We start from the raw sequence: 23,637 nt of genomic DNA, 5'->3' as shown, positions 1-23,637 counted from the left end.
TTTTATTGAATAGGCGTATAAATAACCTTGTTATTTAACAAACTCTCATCATTTCAGTTCATTTACTGTTCATTGATAAACTCTTTCACTGCCATATTACAGATTTATTCAATTCAGGTCTACCATTAGCGTTGAGTACGTGGACGGTCATGTGTACTGTTTGTTGCATTGTGGCGTTCACGTAGACGTTTGGTGATGTGTACATTGCAGATAAATGCATTTTCAAAAATTGAAAGTCGCTGTCCAGCATTCAAACGTCCTATTGCCCGTTCTCTTTAGTCGTGGGTTAAGTCGTGGCATCAGTACTGCATCAAACAGATTATGATGACACAAAAACTTCGTACCTCTAAAGTACCCTATTAGAGGCACGGATTCAACGTGCTTCTCATCATCATGAAATGTGACTGCGAAACGTGTCCCACGGAACTATCCAAAACCCCTATTAGAGCGATCGAATTAATAAACGCAGTCAGCCAAACGGAGATTTAAACATAATCTCAGCATCATTTTAAGGTAATTTACCTAAACCAAAAGGAAATAGATATTCTTTTCAATGCGTTTGGAAATTTAGGCTTTCGAAAAATACGACGTTTCTTTGGCGGTTCCGTATAGTTTTTTTTTTTTATTTGGATATATATTTTGTATGTTATAAATAAAGTATGCTAATTTTAATCAAATCGGTAAACATGAATGTGACAATTTATACCCTTTTAAACCCAAATAAACTTTGTAAATACAGCTGTTTCTCAAATCACGCCTCTTTTGGGGAGATCTTGAATATTCATAGAAAATTAATTTTGTTTACATACTGGTTCCAAGTTAGGCTCTCTGTGTTCCATCTCACAAAGACATAACTTGGGAATGTTACCAGTACATATTGTTTACATTGAAATCTGTGGTAACCTTTCATTCGAGGTAGGGGTAGTTAGGAAAATGAGTGTTTGTTTAAACTGTGAGAAGTTCAGGGCATATAAACGTTGAAAATATGCCGCACAGCCCTATATTTTGACCTTTGAAAAATATTGTGGTGCATATGAACATTCAATTCTCGGATAAGATTTTTTTTCTTCTTCAAAACTTCATAGTAAAAGTGGTACAGTTTTAGTCGTAAAAGGAGTTCCTATGGGAAATTGCATTGTCAATATTTACAGAAATGCAACCTATAGTAATTGGTTTATTGTTGGTAATATTACTTTCAGTTCACTTGGTTACATCATTGCGGCTAATTTCAGGATAAAACCATCAACCTTCCGCAGGAAAAACTTGCGAATCTAGTCCATTAAGATCGAAATTCGAATCAATCGCAACTTACCAAACTTGCGAGTTACGAATTAACAACGGACAGCCCAGCGATCAATGTAAATTAACTACAAATTCTGAAAAATTATTAAACCAGGGTTTTCGATGTTACTAACATGTCACCACATTTACTTAATTTTATCATCGGTACAAGGACATCATTAGTTAATATAAATTTACATGCAGACTTCTTATACGTTCAGGTATTTCACATCTAATCTGTTATGAAATTCTTTACAAAGCAGAAAAATGTGCGACGTCCATGTTCACTAAACTAGCTAGTACATGATTATTTTATAAAGCCATCCGATGGGTGTTGGATTTTCTCGCTAAGTTGAAGACCCATTATTCGCCTTCGGCTGTTGTCAGCTCTTTGGTCGGGTTGTTGTCTCTTTGACACATTCCGAATTTCCCAGACCATTATGCATACCACAACTTCACACTGATTATAAATGGCCGTTTTGTAAGATAATTGAGAAAACTTGGGAGTTTACCCATATGTTCTATTGTTAGCAATGTCGGCCATGTTAGTTTGTAGGAGGGATCATCTGATACATTTGTTAACCTTATTTTAAATGAAGAATATGGTCAAGTTTATTCCCAAATGGCCCAGTAGTTTCAAAGGAGAAGATGTTTTTTTCTGAAGTAATGGACGACCGATGCTTATTTGTTTGGTAATTGTCAATGATGCCCAGGCGAATTTATAAGTCTTCTTATAGATGTAAAGAAAAGTAAAGGTCATTCAAATAATAAATAATGTCAAAGCCGAAGTAGTGATATCTACTGTTATGCGCAGGGACTTATAATTTAAAAAGTAAAATAACAAAAATACCTAAATTCGAGTGGAATTCTAAACAGAAGTCCCTAAGCAAATGGCAAAATCAAAAGCTCAAACACATCAAACAAATGGATAACAATTTTTCACATTTCTGATTTGGTACAGGAATTTTCTTAATAAAGTAATAATGAAAAATGCTTAACTGCATCATATTTTATCTAAAAATTTAAAATAAAGGCAACAGTAGTATACCGCTGTTCAAAGTCATAAATCCATGGACAAAAAACAAAATCGGGGTAACAAACTAAAACTGAGGGAAACACATTAAATATCAGAGGAGAACAACGACACAACACTACAATGTAACACACACAGAACCGGACCAAGCATCAGACAAAATCCCTCGAGAATAACAAATATAACATCAAAACCAAATACATGAATTTGGGATAGACAAGTACTGTGACATGTCTTATCGCAATGTGAATTTACACTCAAAAATAAGAGAAAACAAACGATGCAACGTTAAAATGTAACACACACAGAAACGAACTATAATATAACAATGGCCATATTCCTGACTTGGTACAGGACATTTTTAAAGGAAAAAATGGTGGGTTGAACCTGGTTTTGTGGAAACTACTATTATAGCAAATAAATAAAATTATACTATATAAGAATGAATATTACTAATTGGATAGTGAAAATCGTCACAAAGAGTTGCATTAAATCACCAATAATATACTTTGCAGCCATAATGTTACATGTGACGAAGTCTCCCTTATATTAAGTTGTGCTATAGTATACTACAATTGCAGAAAAATCACTGAACTGCTTCCATTGTCATGATTGTAAAACATTTGTGTTAGGCAGAAGTATATGGGAATTATAATGACACCTTCAAAACCTAGAAGCTATCTGCTTTATTTCAAAGGATATTTATGGAGTATGTAAGATCTAATTTATTTCTTTGTAAAACAATATGTTTTATGGTGTTTATAAGAGCTAGCCCATTCCTGTTTTACACAAGATTTATGAGGAAGATTGTAAGACTCATATAAAAAAAAGGAGATCTGGTATGATTGCCAGTGAGACAACTACCCAACAGAGTCAATTTCTTTGAAACAAAAAATAGTTAATGACATTTATAAGACATATTCCATTCCTGCATTTCACAAGATTTTTAAATGCTTATATAATACATGTAATACTAGTCCTTCACTTTAATAAACAAGATTTCTGATGACGTTTATAAGACCTAGTCCATGCAAATATTTTTCCACAATGGCAAATTATCTGTTGTTTCTTATGTTTCCCCTTTATATGCTCTTGCAGGAAACGTAAGCTTTTTGTCTTTGTACCACAGTATTCACAACTATATTCTTCTCTATTTTCTTCAGGTGAAAACTTGCATTCCCTTTTATGTCGGTCTAAGGAAGTTTTATATGAAAAACCTTTATTACAATGTTCACAAATGTGGTCACGCTTGTTCAAATGTACACTATCTATGTGCCCTTGATAATGCATATGTGTACTGAAGCTTTTTCCACACTCATGGCACACAAAACGTTGATTTCCGTCGTGCCTTCTCATATGCACATGTAATCCTGAACTGGACATAAAAGTTTTACCACAGGTATCACAAACATAAGGTTCTGAATGACGTAAAATATGATTTTTTAACGCCCATGGTTCTGTAAATTTGGCAGTACAAGATGGACACTTCAAATGATGACCATGAGTACGCTCATGACGTCGCAAGGAGCGTTTACCTACAACAATATCACATAATTTACACTTTACTCTTTCATCCATGTTTTTACCCTCCTTTGACAAATCTTTGGTAGTGTTCAAATGCTCCTTCGTGTCTGTAATGGACGTTTCATCCTGTTGAATTTCAGGTAATGAGGGTAAAATGTTTGCAATTTCTAGAATTTGTTCTAAATTTTCTAACGGTTGTGGATCTAAAATATCGAAGTCTAAATTTTCAGATGTTGTTGTTTGATTTGGAACCCTACTTGAACATGATTGTTTTATTCCTTCGGTAACGACAGAAGTTCGGTCACTGTTGATTTCAGTTTGCCATAGTTCTTTGGTACTTTTTGATAAAGCGGTCCTTTGACTTGTGGGTAATTTTTCTGTAAGAAAGATCAACAGCTTTCAATAAATAAAAGCACAAATATACAAAACATAAAATAAAACTCACAAACCAATATATAAATAGCAGTATCTAGGTTTCGATTTGAATGGTCCATATGTAACATTCTCAAAAACATGACTTCCCAGATAATAGATTAAACTCAAATTGACGCTATTACTATATCACATAATAAATCGCCCTTTCACACAAAAAATACTAATCTTTTCGGCAAGGACAAGCATTGCATATCCCAATTTATTATCTGTGATGAGTGTCCTTTTAAATATGAGTCACTTCGTACCCAAACATACTTCTTTATAAAGCCGCAATTTTACTGAAAGTATTATTTGTAGATATATCTTTTCTGTGTTCTAATGCCCTTTTAAACATTTTGTTCTTAGTTTTATTCCCTTAGAACGTAAGAAAATTATTGAATTTTAAAAGCAAACATAGTGCTTCAAGTTAGCTTTGGCATCTTAAATTTTCGGTTCATACCTGTGTTTGAATCATTTCTTTCGTGAGGTTTCCGCATATTGGATATGATACTTGACTGGTCAAGCTCGTCACTGTCGGACCTGAAAAGAAATTATTATTGTAAAGGTGAGAGATTGTGTTTATCATGTTCATAGCATGAGTATAAAAATAAAATATGTTTTAGCAAATGTTCCCTGATTTGTATCACTTACACCTTCTAAATCAAATATCCCAGGGTTTTTAATGTTTTAATCAAATTATTTCTCATCTATTGAAAATGTCTGCATAATATCAAAAGGTTATTCATAAGGACACAATGATACAGTATTTGCAGATTTAAAATTAGCCCCTACGACTTTGAAATGTATTCGATGATACACATATTTCAAATATCGTTGAGATTAAAGAAAACAGAATGGAGGCAGATAAAAATTAAGTACAAATGAATTTTGTACACGTATTATAAGGTATTGTCGAAGAACATATATATCAGCAACATGTATTTACCGATTCATATCTAGGATTGTTATAAGAAGTTATAATAGTTCAATTTTTTTATACAGAAAGTGAAATTGTCTCGACCAATAACACATTATTATATGGATTTGTATTTTGACACTGATCACTCGTTCAAGATCGTATTTTGTTTGTCGACCTACGTGTATATATTACGTAACCTCAAATGGCTAAATATTAGAATTTCCAGTTTGTAATGTTCTTAAACTTCGTATTTGATAAGGCCTCTAAATTGTTTTGATAAGAGCAAAATTGGTGAGTCTTGTGAAAACGAAACCTGCGTCTGGGGTCCAACACTAAAAACCTTGATATTTTCTTAAAACTATTAAATTCATATTGCTATCCGTGTAACAAGTAATAACCAAAATCCCGAACATTCGAAACGTAAAGTCTCTAAGCAAATGGCAAAATATTGAGCTCAACACGCATCAAAAGTCATGTTCCCGACTTGCTACAGGAGTTGCCTTAAATAGAGAAATAATGGATAAAACCTGGTTTAGTAGCTAGCTAAATCTATCACTTGTATGACAGTCGCATGAAATTCCATTATATTTACAACTATTTTTGAACAGAACAAATAGGGGCTCTGCTGTTAACATAGTGTTAATAATGTCCATTACTATAAAAAAAATATGGCAACACAGAAAAAAGGCATACATGTATTTGTATAGACAAAGCAAGACCAAAAGACAAATAAAATCTACCACAGCACAATAATACAATGACGGTATGTACAAGTACCAAGCAGCGCAAAAAAAAAGTATAATCACAAAAAAACCTGAATTCCGAGGAAAATTTAAAACGGAAAGTCCCTTACCAAATGGCAAAATCAAATGGTAAAACACATCAAACGAATGGACAACAACTGTCATATTCCTGACTTGGACAGGCATTTTCAAATGGACACCACCATAATTATACTAAACAGTAAAACTAATAATATACAAATACAAATAAAAGCATTATATAACACGTTATCAAGATGATAAACAACGCAAGTATCTAGAATCTATACTTCAAGACCAACGCGTATTATTTGTGAAGTTGATACAGAATATTCATCAACAAGGTCTTAGTATCTTCCTATGAATTTTTATTTTATAAAAACGATACTTTCTTTAACATACCCTTAGTTCATCAACGGTTTTGTGATGTTTTACAAAGTATGGTTAGCAGTTACAAGCTTTTGAATACCAAACCAGTTGGGAAATGTATATCCCATACGCAAGTGAAGATGGTATAATGATACTAAGATGGATTGAAATTTCATTATATAAAACGTCTCATTTTTCATAGATTCTGGCAATACGATGACCGCTGAAAGTGAAATCAAATGATATGGCTTCTTTGATCTTGTTTTTGTCTGAAAAAAAAATCCGATTCGAATGAAAACAAAAAGAGGTCATCAAGGTAAGGCGCACAGTTCTTTCCAATAGGAATGCCATAATTTGTTGAAAAAGTCTACCTCCTAATTTAAAGAATGTGTTGCCAATAAGATACCCGGGCATACCAATCACTTTTTCCTCTGTGTAACTCAGAACATATATTAAGCTTAATATGTTCGTGTATATAAATTGGGAGCACAACGTAGTCAAAATCTTCAGAACCCCTAAACTCTTTTATCTAATCTTGAAATTAAATCATTATGTAATGTTTTTCTATTCAGCATTTCCAAATATTTATCTGTTATTGGTTTGAAGTAAGGTACAAAAACGGTTCATAATTATTAAAACTTTTTTAAAAAGATTTTATAGCTCTTAGGAAATGTTTAGATATGGATCGAATTATGCAAGAATGAAGTTTACATATATCATAAATTGCATATTTTCTTTACGCTAAAAATTAGAATGATCATATCATATATTTTCAATTTAATTAGATTTCAACTTCATCAAAAACTAACTTGACCAAAAACTTAAAGCTAATGCGGGACATACATTGTACAGACGAACGGACGGACGATAAAAATCTTTTTAACTTTTCGTCAAGATCAGTCTTTAAATCTATATAAATCAGACTAAGAAGCATGAGTATTAACCGTTGGATGTTTAGACTCTCGTTATTTCACTCAAAGCAAACCAGACTCGAGAAAAATAGCCAAACTTGGGGAAATCGCATGAACTTAAAATTGAGCAAGTACCGGTAGGATCAATAGCTTTAACTATCCTTGCTATGCACATAATACATGCATGCATCCGCATTGGACTCAGCCCTGCACCCTCGGGGCCAAGTGGTCTTAATAGTTACTACTGTAATCACTAGACAGTCAACACTGAATGTGTGAGTTCGAACTCCGATCGTGCGTATGCACTCGACTCCAATCTTAATTGACTAGGATTGTCAAATTTTCTATTGACGGTCAGTGGTTTTTATGACCACTGCGGCTTCATCCATCACTAAAAAATGGCCGCCACTGAATGGCCCTAAAGCGGTGCTTACAAGTGGCATTAAAACACCAACAAAATCAATTCAACCCTTTTTCAAAATTTCGGTATCAGAATGATCGAGTTTCCAAGTTGCTCGGTCAATTCGAGCCAAGTAGATTGGTCAATTCGTTCCATCTTTTAAAATAGCCATTGTGTTAACCATATGAACAATTAAATTAAACTTATAAAGTTTACTGTATTGATATACGTAAACATTGTTTATTTTATATCATGCGCATATAACTCCGAGTGTGCCTGATTCACCAAAAGAATTAAAGAGGGACGAAAGATACAAGAGGGACAGTCAAACTAGTAACTCGAAAATAGCTGACAACGTGTGGCTAAATATGAAAATGACAAACAGACAATCAATAAAACACATGACACAACATAGAAAACTAAAGAATAAGCAACACGAACCCCACCAAAACTAGGGGTGATCTCAGATGCTCTGGAAGGATAAGCAGATCCTGCTCCACATGTTGCACCCGTCGTGTTGCTTATGTTATATAGTCTAATTCGGTAGGTCACATTCATGAAAGGGAAAGGGGTTGTAGAAACGACATAAGGAACTCGTGATGGCGTCCGTAAAATTTACGAAGGGATGATTTCAACTTCACCATTTGGAACTCTTGATTTAATAGCTTCCTTGTGAGCAGCAACCCTCAAACATGAAAATCATGATAAGAAATGCAAGCACGGGAATATCGTATCAATTGGGAGATATATACCCGGTATGTAGATGCTGCTTGAATATTGTTACTTAGAAATGGAAAGTTCACAATTGGAAAGCTGAAATCAACTCTTTTGTCGAAAAGTTTTGCTTTCAACCGACCCTCATTGTCAATTTCTAGATGAAAGTCAAGATATGAGGCCGACTTAACTGTATCTGTTGTATCCTTTATCTCTTGTTCCATGGGATAGATGCGTTCAACATAGTCTGTACTTAGCTTGGGTAATACCCTTTTTTTCTATGTCAACTGCATTAAAATCTATGAAGATCAAACAATATAAAGGCTTCAAATTCTAAATATTTGTGTATTCCAATCCATCATGGAATCTTCTTGCGTTGTTTGTCATCGTTCTTTATGCATTCAAAGACAGATTCCTTCAATTTTTCATACAGGTTCACATCAGGAAGTACAAAGACAACAGTAGAAAAAAAAAAGAACCCTATTCTACGTTTAAAATAAACAGCTGAGCCATGAGCACATGATACGCCCGTGTGAAAGTTTTATGCAATAATCATAAATAGTTTCTGAGAAAGTTTTAAGCAATAACCATATATTGTTTTTGAGATATGGAGGGACATATGAACCCCCCCCCTCTTTTTTTTCAAAAAAACTAAATATCACTAAAATAAAAAAAAATAAAAAAAATAAAAAAAGTATACAGATCTTTAGATTAATATAACAAAGAAGTGTGTAAAGTTTTAAGCAATAATCATAAATTATTTTTTGAGATACGGTGTGACATGTAAAAAAACCCTCCCCATTTTACAAAATACTAAATAACTGAAAATAAAATTTTGAATCATCACCAAAAGGTATACAGATCTTTAGATTAATATAACAAAGAAGTGTGTCAGTTTTAAGCAATAATCATAAATCGTTTGTGAGATACGGCGCGACATGTAAAAACCCCCTCCCCTTTTTTACAAAATACTCAATAACTCAAAAATGAAATTTTGAATCATCATCAAAAAGTATACAGATCTTAAGATTAATATAACTAAGAATTGTGTAAAGTTTTAAGCAATAATCAAAAATATTTTTGATATATGGTGTGACATGTGAAAATAAACAGCTGCACCATGAGTGCATGATACGCCCGTCGTCTTGTGTAGAAGTTTTATGCAAAATCATAAATGGTTTCTGAGAAAGTTTTAAGCAATAACCATATATTGTTTTTGAGATACGGCAGGACATGTGAAACCCCTCCTGTTTTTTTATACAAAAAACTAAATATCACTAAAATAAAACTTTGTATCAAAACCAAAAAGTATACAGATTTTAAGATTAATATAACAAAGAAGTGTGTAAAGTTTTAAGCAATAATCATAAATCGTTTTTGAGATACTGCGCAACATGTAAAAAAAAACTCCCCCTTTTTTACAAAATACTCAATAACTAAAAAAAAAAATTTGAATCATCACTTAAAAGTATATAGATCTTAAGACTAATATAATAAAGAAGTGTGAAAAATTTTAAGCAATAATCATTAATTGTTTTTGAGATACAGTGCAACATGGAAAAAAAAACCTCCCCCTTTTTTACAAAATACATGTACTGAATAACTCAAAAATGAAATTTTGAATCATCACCAAAAAGTATACAGACCTTAAGATTAATATTACTAAGACGTGTGTAAAGTTTTAAGCAATAATAAAAAATCTTGAGATAAGGTGCAACATGTGAAAAAAACACACCCCTGTCTTAGTTACAAAGTGCCATAACTCAAAAAGTTTTAATCTTGTTTTCACCAAAAAGTATACAGATCATTTGACCATCATAAGAAACAACTATTTAAAGTTTCATGAAATTTGGAAAAGTCGTTCTCAAGTTACAGTGCGACATGTTTACGCCGGACAGACAGATAGACAGACACCGGACATTTGTGTACCATAATACGTCCGGTAAAAATTTTGACGGGCGTATAAAGACACCAGCTGTTTTAGTTACAAAGTGCCGTACCTCAAAAAGTTTCAATCTTATTTTCACCAAAATGTATACAGATTATTTGACCATCATAAGAAACAACTATAACAAGTTTCATGAAATTTGGATTAGTCGATCTTATGGTGCGACATGTTTACACCAGACAGACAGACAGACAGACAGACTGACACCAGACATTTGTATAACATAATATCTTCCGTCAAAATTTTGACGAGCGTATAAAAACCAGTTATAAAATGTAAAATAAACTGTTAAGGATTGGAAGGGAAATAATCTTTTGCACTGGACACTGATCTACACAAAAATTATAACATACGGAGACATATACTTGCATATAAAAAAGTAACATAAGGTTAAATCAAAGTAATAATGAATAAACTTTAAAAATCAGTTGGAACTAATTGACCATCAACTTGGAACAACTGACCAAATATGGGACGAATTTACTTGGAAAAAGTTTACTAGCATTCATGTGTTTGTTGAACCAAGATAAGTTTTAAGTGCCTTGTTTAGAAGATTAAGAATCGGATTATTGTCAGAAATATTTATCAAGAAAGGTGCAATTGATGCTCAACGTCTATGATAGTCCCTGATGGCATCCCCAGTTCAGCAGTCAGTCAAATCTTTACAACAAATAATAAACAGCTGTGCCATGAGCACATGATACGCCCTTCTTCTTGTGTGAGATGTTTTATGCAATAATCATAAATGGTTTTTAAGATAAGGTGCAACATGTGAAACCTCCCTTTTTTTTAACAAAAAATAGATCGTTTAACCATCATAAGAAAGAGTTATGTTCAGTTTCATGAAATTTGGATAAGCGGTTCTCAAGTTAATGTGTGATATGTGGACGCCAGACAGACAGACAGACAGACAGACGGACAGACGGACGCCAGACATTTGTATACCATAATACGTCCCCTCAAAATTTGATGGGCATATAAAAAATGATCACATCATATTAAATATACATGTAGCTTTAAATTGATGATGATACTTTCATGGTATAACAATATTAAACCAAATCCTTTAAGCTAATGTATGAATAGAATAAAGGATTGAGAAAAAAAAGCAGAGACCGAAAACAAACAATACCTTTCTTCTTTTCGAGACAAGGGCTCAGAATACATGTAAACACAAGCTCATCCTTTCAAGTTTAAGCATGTATAAGTACAAGCTGACATTGAGTTAAATATGTTTGGGCAAATAATAAACATCATTAACAAGTAGCAAATTTATCTGTAAAGGTACTTTTAATCAAACATAAGGCTATTCTGTACATTTTTTATACACTTTTTCAAATGATATGCCAATGAAGATCTCCATTTAAACTCTTTCCCACAATATTCACATGTTTTCCTTTTTAAATTGTGCACAACATGAGTGTGTTCTCGAAGTCCATCTTTTGATCCATATATAACATGACAGATGTCACACTCAAATTTTGGATCTTCTTCTAGTGTTCTATGACGTGCCTTCTTGTGTTTCAAAAGAGACTTCCAGTACTGAAATGAGGCATCACACTGGTCACATTTTTCTCTCAACAAATTGTTATGTGATGACATGTGACCATTAAAGTTATATAAAGTCCCAAAACCTTTTCCGCATACATTGCATATGAATTTGAATTCTTTCTTATGAATAGTTTTATCGTGTAAAGTTAATCCATACTTTGATTTGAATGACTTTCCGCACGAGCTACATAGAAATTTTTTGGGTATAGAAGTTGTTTCAGAATTTACATGATTTATAATTGGGTCAGCATTCAACTTCTGTCTTTTATAGTTTATTGTGTCTGTATGACTAGTATGCCCTTTACGTAAATGTTTGTAATAATAACATTTAATATTTGTTGTATATTTACACAGTGTACATGTGTATATTTCCTGGATGGATTTATTGTCAACTACTGCGTCTGTAGGTCTATCAAATTCAACATAGTCATCTATTAGTTTATAATTTGAATTCCTGCAAGAGAAAATGGAATAATATCAGATTTTTTTTCAAATAAATAGGTGCTCTTAAAGATATTGGAAAGGATGTATGATTTAGTCCATTAGTTTGCGGTCAGAATGATTTACAGAAATGACAACAAAAGCCATGTGTTGACTCCCAAAAGTGCAAGAAAAATCACACAGCTAAGCAGCTGCAAAATTCATTTTTTCTGTAAAAAAAATGTTATTGCTGTTTAAAAAAAACTTTACAGAATAATATAAAAAAAATAATGGGGACAATGATGAAATACAACAGAATTAAAAGATAACACAGAAACAACAGCTGTAAGCACATTAACAGTCTATGTAAGTTGTATACCTACCTACAGATGCTGTTCTGTGCTCTAATTTACTTTGTTGAAATTGTATCCAGCAGAAGTCAGCTCGAACCAGTATCACAAAAATCGGTAAAAAAAAGACACCATGTTTGTGTATCCAAAAGATTACACAACAATTTTTGCAAATAGTTTTCAGTCTAAATTATCACACAGAGCTAAAATCCCAATTCTCATTCACCATTGTTCCCTCAGCTCTTGTGTAAATTTTTATCAATATCAGTCTAGCTGTTCAAAATAAGAGTTGGGCTTACATGATGCTATTATCACATAATGCAATTTGCAGAAAGTAAGTTTTACTATCTCATCTTTTAGATGTACGGTCACGACTATATGAATTTTCTTCATGGACATTTTCAGATGGTGTTCCTCAACTGCATATTCTTTCAACAGTATTAGTCATTACCCTTTTGGAGGAGATGCAAGTGATTTTTTAGACTTTCAGCATGTTCAGGGGGTAAAAAACTTTTTGAATTGTTAATTTTTCTTATTCCTTCACTTTTTATTCTTGTACATTTTTTGGTTTTTGTTTTGCAACATTTTAATAACATACTAAATATACATATATATATATGCATAGAAAACAGTATTTATGTTTCTGAAATTCTCCCACTTAGGCAAAAACTTTATCATGTTTATATTCATCTCCCTTAAAATACACTTTTTTTTCGTTATGTACATTGTAACCAAAAAATTGTTACCAACAAAATTCCTTATTTTGAATAATTTAATTATACACATTTTGGTCAATTCATCCCCCTTAAAAATGTTCATCATGTTCATGGACATCACTCTACCATTTTACATAAAACAGAAAGCATATCAAAGAAGTTTACAAAAGCTATAAAAAAAACTGCATTTAAAAGATACATCTTTTGTAAGTATACTTACAGTTGAATGTGTTCCTGGAAAGGTTCGCCTTGTGTTATATACATTAGTTCACTTTCTTCAGACGTGTCTACAGTCTAAAAATAGAATTACATAAACAGCAATATAATTAATTTACTGCGGTGATATCAAAGCTTGTAAGGTGCAACTACTTTAGCTCAATACAAATATCATATAAATTGTTGAATATGAATATGAATGCTTTTTTGAAATAAACAGTCATCATCATGATTATAAATGTGTTTTCATTTTTAAAGTGAATACAGTTGATTGCTCATAGTTCATCAAATTTTCTCAGTTTATATATACATGTGTGTGTCTTCCACATGAATGGATATCACATGATGTTAATAAGTTTTATCACTCTAAATCAAGATGTTTTACTCAATGACACCACTGAGAGTTATAAAAATGTATGATAAACTGAATCACTCTGTCATGCCTCTCTATACTGTATCACAGGTTAATTTAACATTTCATTTTAAAGGCCTGTTCCCAGGCCATAAAATTGAGAAATTCTATGTGACATAGTGTCATTTTGCAAGAATTGGGAAAGAAAATTTCTGGACAAACTTTTTTAGTTTGGGAAATCTGCATGATAATGATGATTATACAAATTAATTTTCATTAGGACTGGTGTCATGATTTTTTTCCAAAGTGCACTACTGACTGATGATACATATATGCAGGGTTCTCACTAATTTGAGTTCATTCCTGGACTCAAGAAATCTGTCTGTACTCACCAATTTCGAAACTGGTGAGCCCAAAGTTGCATCAAAATTTAAATATTTTGTCAAACTGAACATACATATGCACATCATCATTTAATAGCAAAAGTTTGAAAAGCAATCTGATTTTAATGTCATTTCATTGCATTATAAGGTCAATGAAGGTCATGGAGATTAAAATAATAGATTATATTGCAATAAAATATTTCCTTCTTACTGCATGTACTGTTGGATTCACCATGGCCAAAAATTACAAGTCCATGGACTCTCCTTCAAACATTTATAGCAACAACCCTGCATGAACATGTATTTTCCTGTAGAATAACTTACCACACTTTTCTTTGATGAGATCACAACTTTATGCTGACTATGCATATGATCTGAAAGATGACCAAGTTGAGATCCAAACCAGTCACACAAAGGACAAGCAAAAAGACTATGTTCATTTTTCATATGTTTTAAGTACTTGGTCATCTCTAATAATTTGTTACATTTTGAGCACATTCTTTTTTCGATTATATTACTTTCATCATCTGAAGTCATTTTACTGACCAACTGATAAAGCCTTTTTTCAATTTCATCGTCATCAAGCTTAAGATTTTTGTTACTTTCTGAGAGTCTCTGCCTTTTTTGTGGACTTGCAGTTACAATGTCATCATCTGTATCAATTGATCCATCAACTGAAATAGTTTCATCATGGCTTTCATTCTTTTTATCCCTCTCTTGACCTCTTTTGTTGTTGTCACATGGTGAACTGGATCCCATTCTAACATTTAAGGTAACAGAATCACCAGCAACTTCTTTCTTCACCTCTTCTACAAAGTCAGAATTTTGAAGTATGAAAGATTCTTCAAAAGTTTCAGACTCATTGTTTTTGTTAGTAATAAGAGAGACAGGAATGGCATGCTGTAAAGTCCTTTGGGGACAAAAACCTGTATTGTCATCAAAATATGTCACTTCCTGTTTCATACATGTATTCTTGTTCAAAAATTCCATTTCAGTTTCCACCCCTAAAACAACACTGTCTAAATCAAGCAACTTACAGAGTTTAATAAATTCACTGATCAACTCCACTTCAATTATTACTTCCCCTGTGTACAAGTATCGTACAAGTATCAGTACGATGGAACGATCAAATCTACTACAAATATCTATAAAGTTACTGATAGAACTGGTCCCATCTTTTACACTGGTATTACAAAGGGGCCCAGTAAATGCCTCTAACATCAGCCTGTGGACTGGTACCATTCTTGTTTTGGTACAGATCCATATGTCACACAAACAATCGGCTTGTTGTAATTTATATAATGCTGTAGATAGGGATTCTTTATATCGAGATTCTTTCCACTTTACCTCCTCCTGCATGGTTATCAACTACAAAATATATTGAAAAGGTAATTATTACACCAACAAATGTTTTATAAGGATTCTAACATTTTGACTGAAGACACATGCCAAGCTTTATATAATTATATATATCATACAAGTGAAAAATTGTAACTACTAACATGACTTATGTTTATTGTTGTATCATTTTTTTTGTATTGTATACAAATTTGCTTATTTTAACCATTGTTCCTCCTGTATGAATACTCTTAAGTTTGTCTTAAAAGGTGTATCATGCTAATGTTCCTTTTCAGGTATTGAACCTTTTGGTAATAGCGATCCAAACATTTAAACCAAAGTTATTGTCTAGAAACCAAATTATCTTGGCAAACAACAACGAGGTAATAGAAATATATGACCCCCAGTTTTCTTGCAGCCGTATAAAACAGTCAGGGTGTCAACATATATTTGTTCCACCTAACAAAAGTTCCAATGGAAACTTTGTTATAAACAATGTCATAATACCTGTTCCTAGTAAATTTAAAGGTCAAGGTGTCATCTTTCAAATTATGTATTAAAATTCTACTGTTCACGATGAAAATTTAAATGTTCGGGGTGTGTTGAAATTAGTGGGGGTTGTTAAAATAATGATACTTAAAAAAGTGATTTTCTGGAAGGAAATTGAGGTATGATACTAAAACAAGTGATTTTTATCTCATTATCCTAGATTCAGTACAAGGGGATCACCTGAAATGACCTGGTCATCTTATCAACACAGATGTTGGTTCTGATAATTTTAGAAACATAAATATAATCAGTCCCTGAATCATTAGTATTCTATATTTAAAGCTAAGATAAAATTTAATCACTTCTTCTAGTGATTAATTTGTACTACTTCAATAGGTGATTATTAAAGAGAGACAACTTTTACTTCCAACTTTTATGGAAATAATGTTATTACTTGAATCATGTGAATCAGTGATTTAGAAAATCACTCATTTAAGTAAGTCCCCTGACTGTAAAAATAGGGTAGGTAAATGTAGGTTGGTTTTTCATTTCATTTTATTTTCTCCTTGAATGGTTTTTTTAAATCGTTCGTTCTGTCTTGCTGTCATGAAACCTACAAATCTCTTGATGACAGAAACGTGGTAGGTGTTGGCATTTTTATTACTGCTATACCTTTGTTGGGATTGGCTTGAATTTTCTCGTTTGAATTGTTTTACATTGTCATTTCAGGGCCTTTTATAGCTGACTATGTGGTTTAGGCTTTGCTCATTGTTGAAGGTGGTATGGTGACCTATAGTTGTTAATGTCTGTGTTATTTTGGTCTCTTGTGGAGAGTTGTCTCATTGACAATCATACCACATCTTTTTTATACCATTATGATCATGGTTGTGTGAAGCTGCTTCCTCGGTTTCACTTAACAGTGAAAATCAAAATATCATCATGAATTCAGCAATCATCCAAACAGTGTGCTAAATGTCAGTAACATCAAGCTATCGTCTATTTTTACATGTGACTTTGTCAAATGTTTTTTCCCCCATAAGCAATGGAAAATATCCTAGCAGTAACAATACTGCACTATAGACTACTTCAATTTAGTGTGCATCAGTTAATGACTGCAGTGTCTTAACATGCTTATATAATCAGTTAATAGCCTTATCAAGATCATGGGTGTCTAAACACATTTCCAACTTGTTTGGTTTTGCAACAATCACGAGATTGTTCACCAACAGAGCATGCAGAGTCAGCTCAGTAACTGCAGGGCTCACGCTACCAGGCGACTTGGGCGAAGAAGTCGCCTTCCCGACCGTCACTTCGCTTTCCCCGACCCCCAAAAGCGAAAACAAGTCGCCCTGTTCTTGACGACAGTCGCTTTCAGTCGCTTCCGTCATCAGACATTTTCAATTTTTACCAAGTTGATGAAACATCAAATTTTTATTGATAATTAAAGAAATTCAGACATAAACGATTCATTATCTTTTGAAAAGAGGTTGAAGCATTGTCTTCGCAGTGTGTAGCAGGTTATTTGATAGAAATACAACTTTTTATCACTTCGTACATTTCCGCAAGTATACCGGTGCTTGTTACTCGAAAACGTACATCAACCTCAATTTCGGCGGCAAAATAAGTTTGTTACTTCATTTAAACGTGATAAAAGTTGCCTCCAGTAAATTTTAATCCATTTATTGTATTAAAAACGTCATGTTCCTTTCCAAATAACTTGTCAAACATTGTTTATTTTTGTAAATTTTCTTGCATTCGTCCGCCATTGACCGATTTCTAATCTCCGGATCTGAACCGGACCAGCTATGACCGAAATCCGTACTTTTACAATAATTACTACGGACGCACGGATGGAACAGCTGACAGAAGAATATTGATCCCAAAGGGAAAAATTACGCATTCCACACGCATTAAGAGACTTTTGGTTACATCTAATTGATTGGTGTATATAATTCCTTATATTTTTTATGGATTGTTTCAAACTATTGATTAAAGCTGCTTAACTCTGAGACTATTATACTAATATCAATATATTATGGCCCAGCTTAATAACTTTTATATTTTTTTATGAGAAACACTGAATGTCATACACAGTATAATTTTTAATTAAATTGTAATTGATATATTATAATTTCTTTACATTTTTTTAAATATTTTTTATTTTTTTAGTGCTAGATATTTAGTTGGTAGTTTCTCACAAGCTTAAACAACTTTTAATTTCAAATGTTACTTTAATTGTAATTTTTTTACTCAGATATGAATTAAACAGTATAAAAAGAACATTATTTACATATGGCCCTTTATACTATTGTAAAATCCAAACATATCGCACCGCGCGAATGAGCACTTCTCTTTCAAATCTCACCACTTCTCCCTATCAGTTTCAAAAAGAGAAGTCACTTCTCCCTATAATTCTGAAGTAGTGTGAGCCCTGAACTGGTGTAATAATTTCTAGGTGGTTTAAGGCTGAACTTAATCATTCTAGAGCATGCTACTTTAGTTTAGACATAATTCTTCTGTCCCTATAATTCATGTTTCAGTTTGTTATTATTTTATGATATATATATATTCAAGTGATTTGCGGTCTGATTCCGTTGTTCAATGCGCATGGAGGCCCTTGCCACATGAGCTTGGTCTCTGGAGGCTCATGAATCAAAATAATTTGCTATCATTATGTTTGCATGCTTTTTTATTTTTATCTATAAGTATATGCATGATGCTGCATGATTATTTTAAGTCATAGTCGGTTAAAGAACTGACCAGACCTCATGTTTTGTCTGTAAATGTATATATGCCGACTCTAAATAAAATTTACTTACTTACTTACTAAATATTTCCTAATAATTACATTAGGTGTGTGTTTCATTATAATACATTATTCTGATTGGCTAACTAGCAATCTCGTGATATTCCTTAATCAATTGCATAATACACAATGCAACTTTTCATTCATGATGACACAAGGTCCCACAATAGAGTGCACAGGTAAATGAAATAAAAACTTGATAAAAGGCGTGTTTTCATGATCCTATAGGTAAAAATGTAATTATAAGTATTGAATGCTTTTTTGTGCAACTTTATAGGGTTGTAAAAGCGTTGACCGTGCACACATTTTTAGTATGAAGCACTTCCGCGCTTCATACAAAATGTATTTCGGTCAACGCTTTTACACCCCAATATATTTACAAAAAAGAGCATTCAATTCTTAAATAAACATTTACTTTTCATTGAGTTTGCTATTTTTTACAAAAAAAAATTCAGTCCAAGTTCAGTATCTTGCATGTCTTTTATGGTGGGTGCACAACTGTTCTCAAAGTTTTATCTTCATTGTATATTCTGTTCCCGTAATTACGTTTGTATTCCCCAAAAAGCTTGGAAAAACTCTTCACAAAAAAGGGGGTGACATCACAGGCACTTGTTTCTATCCATAGGAAGGTCGACTATCCATATCGACCTTCCTATGAGGGGGGATAGGACCTTTATCGGGACTCCGGGATCGGGTGTTTTTAAGCTCGGGATTTCGGGATTGACCTTTTCGGGATCCGGGAATTCTTTTTTCGAATTTCGGGACCTCGGGATTCGTTTTTTTTAGGCCCGGGATTTCGGGATTTCGTGTTTTTAAGCCCGGGATTTCGGGATCAGGACCCCTCCTACCCTCCCTCTTCCTATGGATAGAAACAAGTGCCTGTGGGTGACATTTAGACATTGCCATTAATGGTCCGAGTTTGGGACATGTCATGACTTTTTGCATACATATCCTTGTTTTTTTCCGCTCTCACTTTCTATTTTCATTAAATTGTTTTACTGTATGTTCTTAAATCTTACCTAAACCTACAAATATTAATTTCAGGGTATTTTGTTTGTACCGGAAGCAAAATTTCAGTAGTGGATTGAGGGGAGATAATACAGACTGTGAATCTAAGTAATTTGTGGCGGGAATTATAAATTCGGGGCAGGTTAACCGTCGATTATTTTGTGTTTTAAAAAGACCGAGTGTTGATTTAATTAACAGATATAGCATCGACAGATTGAAATTTTGTTTGCTTATGTCATGTATGTGCTTGAAAGTTTTTGTATCCTGTATCTGAGACTACTATAACACAGTGTTATAGTAGTCTCAGCCTGTATGTTTGTCTAATATGTGCGTTTTGTTAAAGTTTGCATGTTATTTGCTTGTGTGTAATTCATTATAATGTCGATTTTAAAAGCTCACTAGAGCTTGCACGCGGGGGGGGGGGGGGGTTAATTTCGGTAGGGGTGTGCCTTTTTTGCCTCAAAAAACGTACCCATTTTAATATAACATTCACTGAAATTAGTTATATAAATATTTAAGAAAGAATGATCTATATACTTATATACAATATTTAAAATATGACCCATGCTTATATAAGCACTAACTCATCAAATCAGGAGACAAATTTCCGGGGTTAATTTGGGAACTTATTTGAACGGTAAACTTTGTCTGCCTTTGTTAGTCTTGTATTATTTTAATTTTAGTTTCTTGTGTACAATTTGGAAATTAGTATGGCGTTCATTATCACTTAACTAGTATATATTTGTTTAGGGGCCAGCTGAAGGACGCCTCCGGGTGCGGGAATTTCTCGCTACATTGAAGACCTGTTGGTGACCTTCTGCTGTTGTGTTTTTTTCTATGGCCGGGTTGTTGTCTCTTTGGCACATTCCCCATTTCCATTCTCAATTTTATTTCAAATGAATTGATTTAATTTAATATAATAATTGACCATTAATAATGTAAGATTCTCAATAGCATATTTATATATATACCCCAAATTAATATACAGTTATCAAACGTAAATGCATTTTAATATAGGATGTCATTAAAAAGGAGTGTCATTTTTATATAAAATCTCGCAAAATTATGACCCTTATTTTTGGCACATCCCCGTATACCCAATGATAGGAAGTTACCCCCCCCCCCCCCTTTCCTCCGTGAGAGCTTGTGTTACTTTGTTTATACTATGTATCGAAAATACATAAAACTTTGATTTGTTTATTTTATGTTTTTAACATCTTTTTTTCGTATTTCCTGTCAATTTGTATTTCGTCACGGTGTAGCAATGTGCAGTTTACTACGTGGGTCTCATTGGCTAAGCGGTGCTGCAGTACGCGGGATTGCCGATTTTTTGTAAGCTTGACACGTGAAAGTCAAATTATTGTGACAGTGAAAACGGGAAATGAGGTCTAGCGGGACACGGGAAATCAAGTTACAAAAAAATGAGAATTGCTTACGTACATAGTATAAGCGGGATACGGGAATCTGACAAAACAGTAAGCGGAATCCGGGATCAGAATCCCCAAATGAGACCCCCTACTCCACATCCGTATACTATTCATGAATGTATAAATGTTAAATGACAGAAAAACTAGTCAATTTTTAAGTAAAGTATGGACAAAAAGGATTTTTTTTTACAAAATATGTACTTCTGGATATCAATTACTGACGTATAACCTATTACAATATAAGTGTTTGTGGATATATATATATTATGATCACACAAAGCTTCTGTTCAAGTTTGAGGGTGGTGAAGGGTTATTTTCGTGCAACGTGTCAATTTGCCATTTTTATTTCACGTGCAGCCATGAAAAAGGTTCGGCGTTATCAAGTTAACCGTGTTTCGTGAAATCGGTAAATAGATCAACGTGCAAGAAATTTTTAATTATTCGTTCATCATGAAATGGCAATTTTATTTCGCGTTCTTCCGTGTAGATACCCCCTTCCTTTTACGCCCCTTAAGTTTGGTAGAAATCAAGGATAGTTTAAGAAACCTCAGTTAAGTTTAAAAAAAAAAACCTTTAACCGGGCACAGAGGGAATATTTGTGGACGCGACGGAATGTGGGATCGCTATAGCTATATATGTCTAGTTTTTGCGACAAAAGTCGCAGGCTCGACAAAAAAGGTTTCTTCCGGGGGAAAAAGATCGATGAGTTTTGGTTCGATTTGGTGCCATCTCATACTTTAAAACATGCATTTAGAAAATGGTTTAAAAGACCTGCCGAGTTATTTATTTTCAATACATTGTAGGTCAGGTTATTTATTTCCAACTATATACCACAGAACAAACCCTTCATATCAAGGCCGAGTTATCAATTTTCAAACCCCCTACCCCAGAATTATACCAAATGGTCGTCCCTTAGATTAATCACTTTCTACAATATTTATAGAAACAATTTAACCTATTTACTATCTATAGTACTGTAGGTTCAAATAGTTTTTCATTATATATGAGGGTGTGGATGGGGGCCCTTTTTTCTTTGTTCTTTGATTGTTTATACCATTTTCTCTATTCTTTAATTATTTTGGCATTTATTCTCCACTATTTATTTATACATGTACCAGAACCCCATTATTCCCTTTTCTTTATTGTTTATCTATAGACTTTTTTCACTGATCTTGTTTTCCATTATTCTGCTCTTTTTGCTCCAATAATTAAATGTAATAATACATGTTGTATGCTTATCAAACCAATCTGTAAGTAAATGTTTACCAAGGAATATTTAAATATTTCATAATAATTCATACACGGAGAATAAAAGAATTTTTAAAGTATCCACTAAATCAACGCACTGATGTTTGGGATTATCTGGAGAATCGGTGTTATAAATAGTCCATGAAAATAAAACAGGTTTGATTAATTCAATGTCTTTACGGAATACTCAAACCCGTCAAAAAATTGAAAACCAAATGATATGATGTTTTCAAAAAGTTCTGCATACATTAGAATAGAAGCTATTCTATGACAAAACAGGATCTACAAAAAGAGCAGCTAATTCAGAGACCTATGATATATATCTCTAAACCCACCAATATATATAGTTCAACTTTGCGAGAAGAAGTTAGAACCTTTTAAGTTAGTTTCTTCAAATAGTAAATTTCTCTATTTTTTTTTTTAAATAAACGGAGTCCGGCGTGGATTTTAGAATGATATTCAATTTCATCATACAAAATTTTGTTTATACTTTAATGCAAACAAGGTTCTTGAGTTTCTCTGATTATTGCACTAACTTGTCCGGCTTTTACATGCATATTAGTATGTCCTTTAATCACAGGCATTTGTCTCTGAATGCGTACTACCCATTTAGATTTATAGCGTAATATTAATTTAGGGAAATATGTATTTTTTCAGAAACAAGTGCTCGTGTTTTCAAAAGATCCAAATGTGGTTCAATATGAAGTAAGTTTTTATAGATTATGATTTATTTATATACCAATTATCGATTACCATATACGTTCAAAAATGACAGATCAATCATTGTGCCGTGTAGTAAGCTATACAATGGCCATGCATGAGAAAATACGAAGGCCTACATGCTACCCTAGGCCTGCTAAAGCAATAAACGAAAAATTTACGACAAAAGGTTGTTTATCGTTCTTGTTTTTCTCTGTGAGTTTATATCATTCACATCAGAACCCCATTATTCCCTTTATTTTATATTCATAATTACTCTAAATATTAGCACAACAATGTTAAATCTCCGCAAATTTTTGTTATTTCCTTGCCGGGATTCGAACTTACGATCATGCTTGG

The 23,637-nt window shown here is 33.0% G+C and overlaps 1 protein-coding gene across 2 annotated transcripts; it reads right to left on the bottom strand.

Moving 5' to 3' along the window:
• Nucleotides 1–3,208: 3,208 nt before the first annotated feature.
• LOC139528029 (zinc finger protein 83-like) lies at nt 3,209–19,996 on the bottom strand. 2 transcript variants are annotated; one of them, XM_071323811.1, is made up of 5 exons: nt 19,915–19,996; nt 14,587–15,630; nt 13,532–13,605; nt 4,713–4,792; nt 3,209–4,215 (listed from the first exon to the last, which is right to left on the bottom strand). In XM_071323811.1, exons 2-5 carry the CDS (start codon nt 15,619–15,621, stop codon nt 3,296–3,298), a joined length of 2,109 nt encoding a protein of 702 aa, XP_071179912.1. In that variant the 5' UTR covers nt 15,622–15,630; nt 19,915–19,996; the 3' UTR covers nt 3,209–3,295. The 2 variants fall into 2 exon arrangements, with proteins under 2 accessions (XP_071179912.1, XP_071179913.1); XM_071323812.1 differs by lacking the exons at nt 3,209–4,215; nt 4,713–4,792 and adding an exon at nt 11,546–12,279.
• Between the last annotated feature and the right edge of the window lie 3,641 nt (nt 19,997–23,637).

This window comes from Mytilus edulis, chromosome 6 (assembly GCF_963676685.1).
Source record: "Mytilus edulis chromosome 6, xbMytEdul2.2, whole genome shotgun sequence".
In the NCBI taxonomy this organism is placed as follows: domain Eukaryota; kingdom Metazoa; phylum Mollusca; class Bivalvia; order Mytilida; family Mytilidae; genus Mytilus; species Mytilus edulis.
The sequence above is the reverse complement of the archived record's forward strand: the minus strand, read 5'-3'. Positions and strand labels throughout refer to the sequence as shown.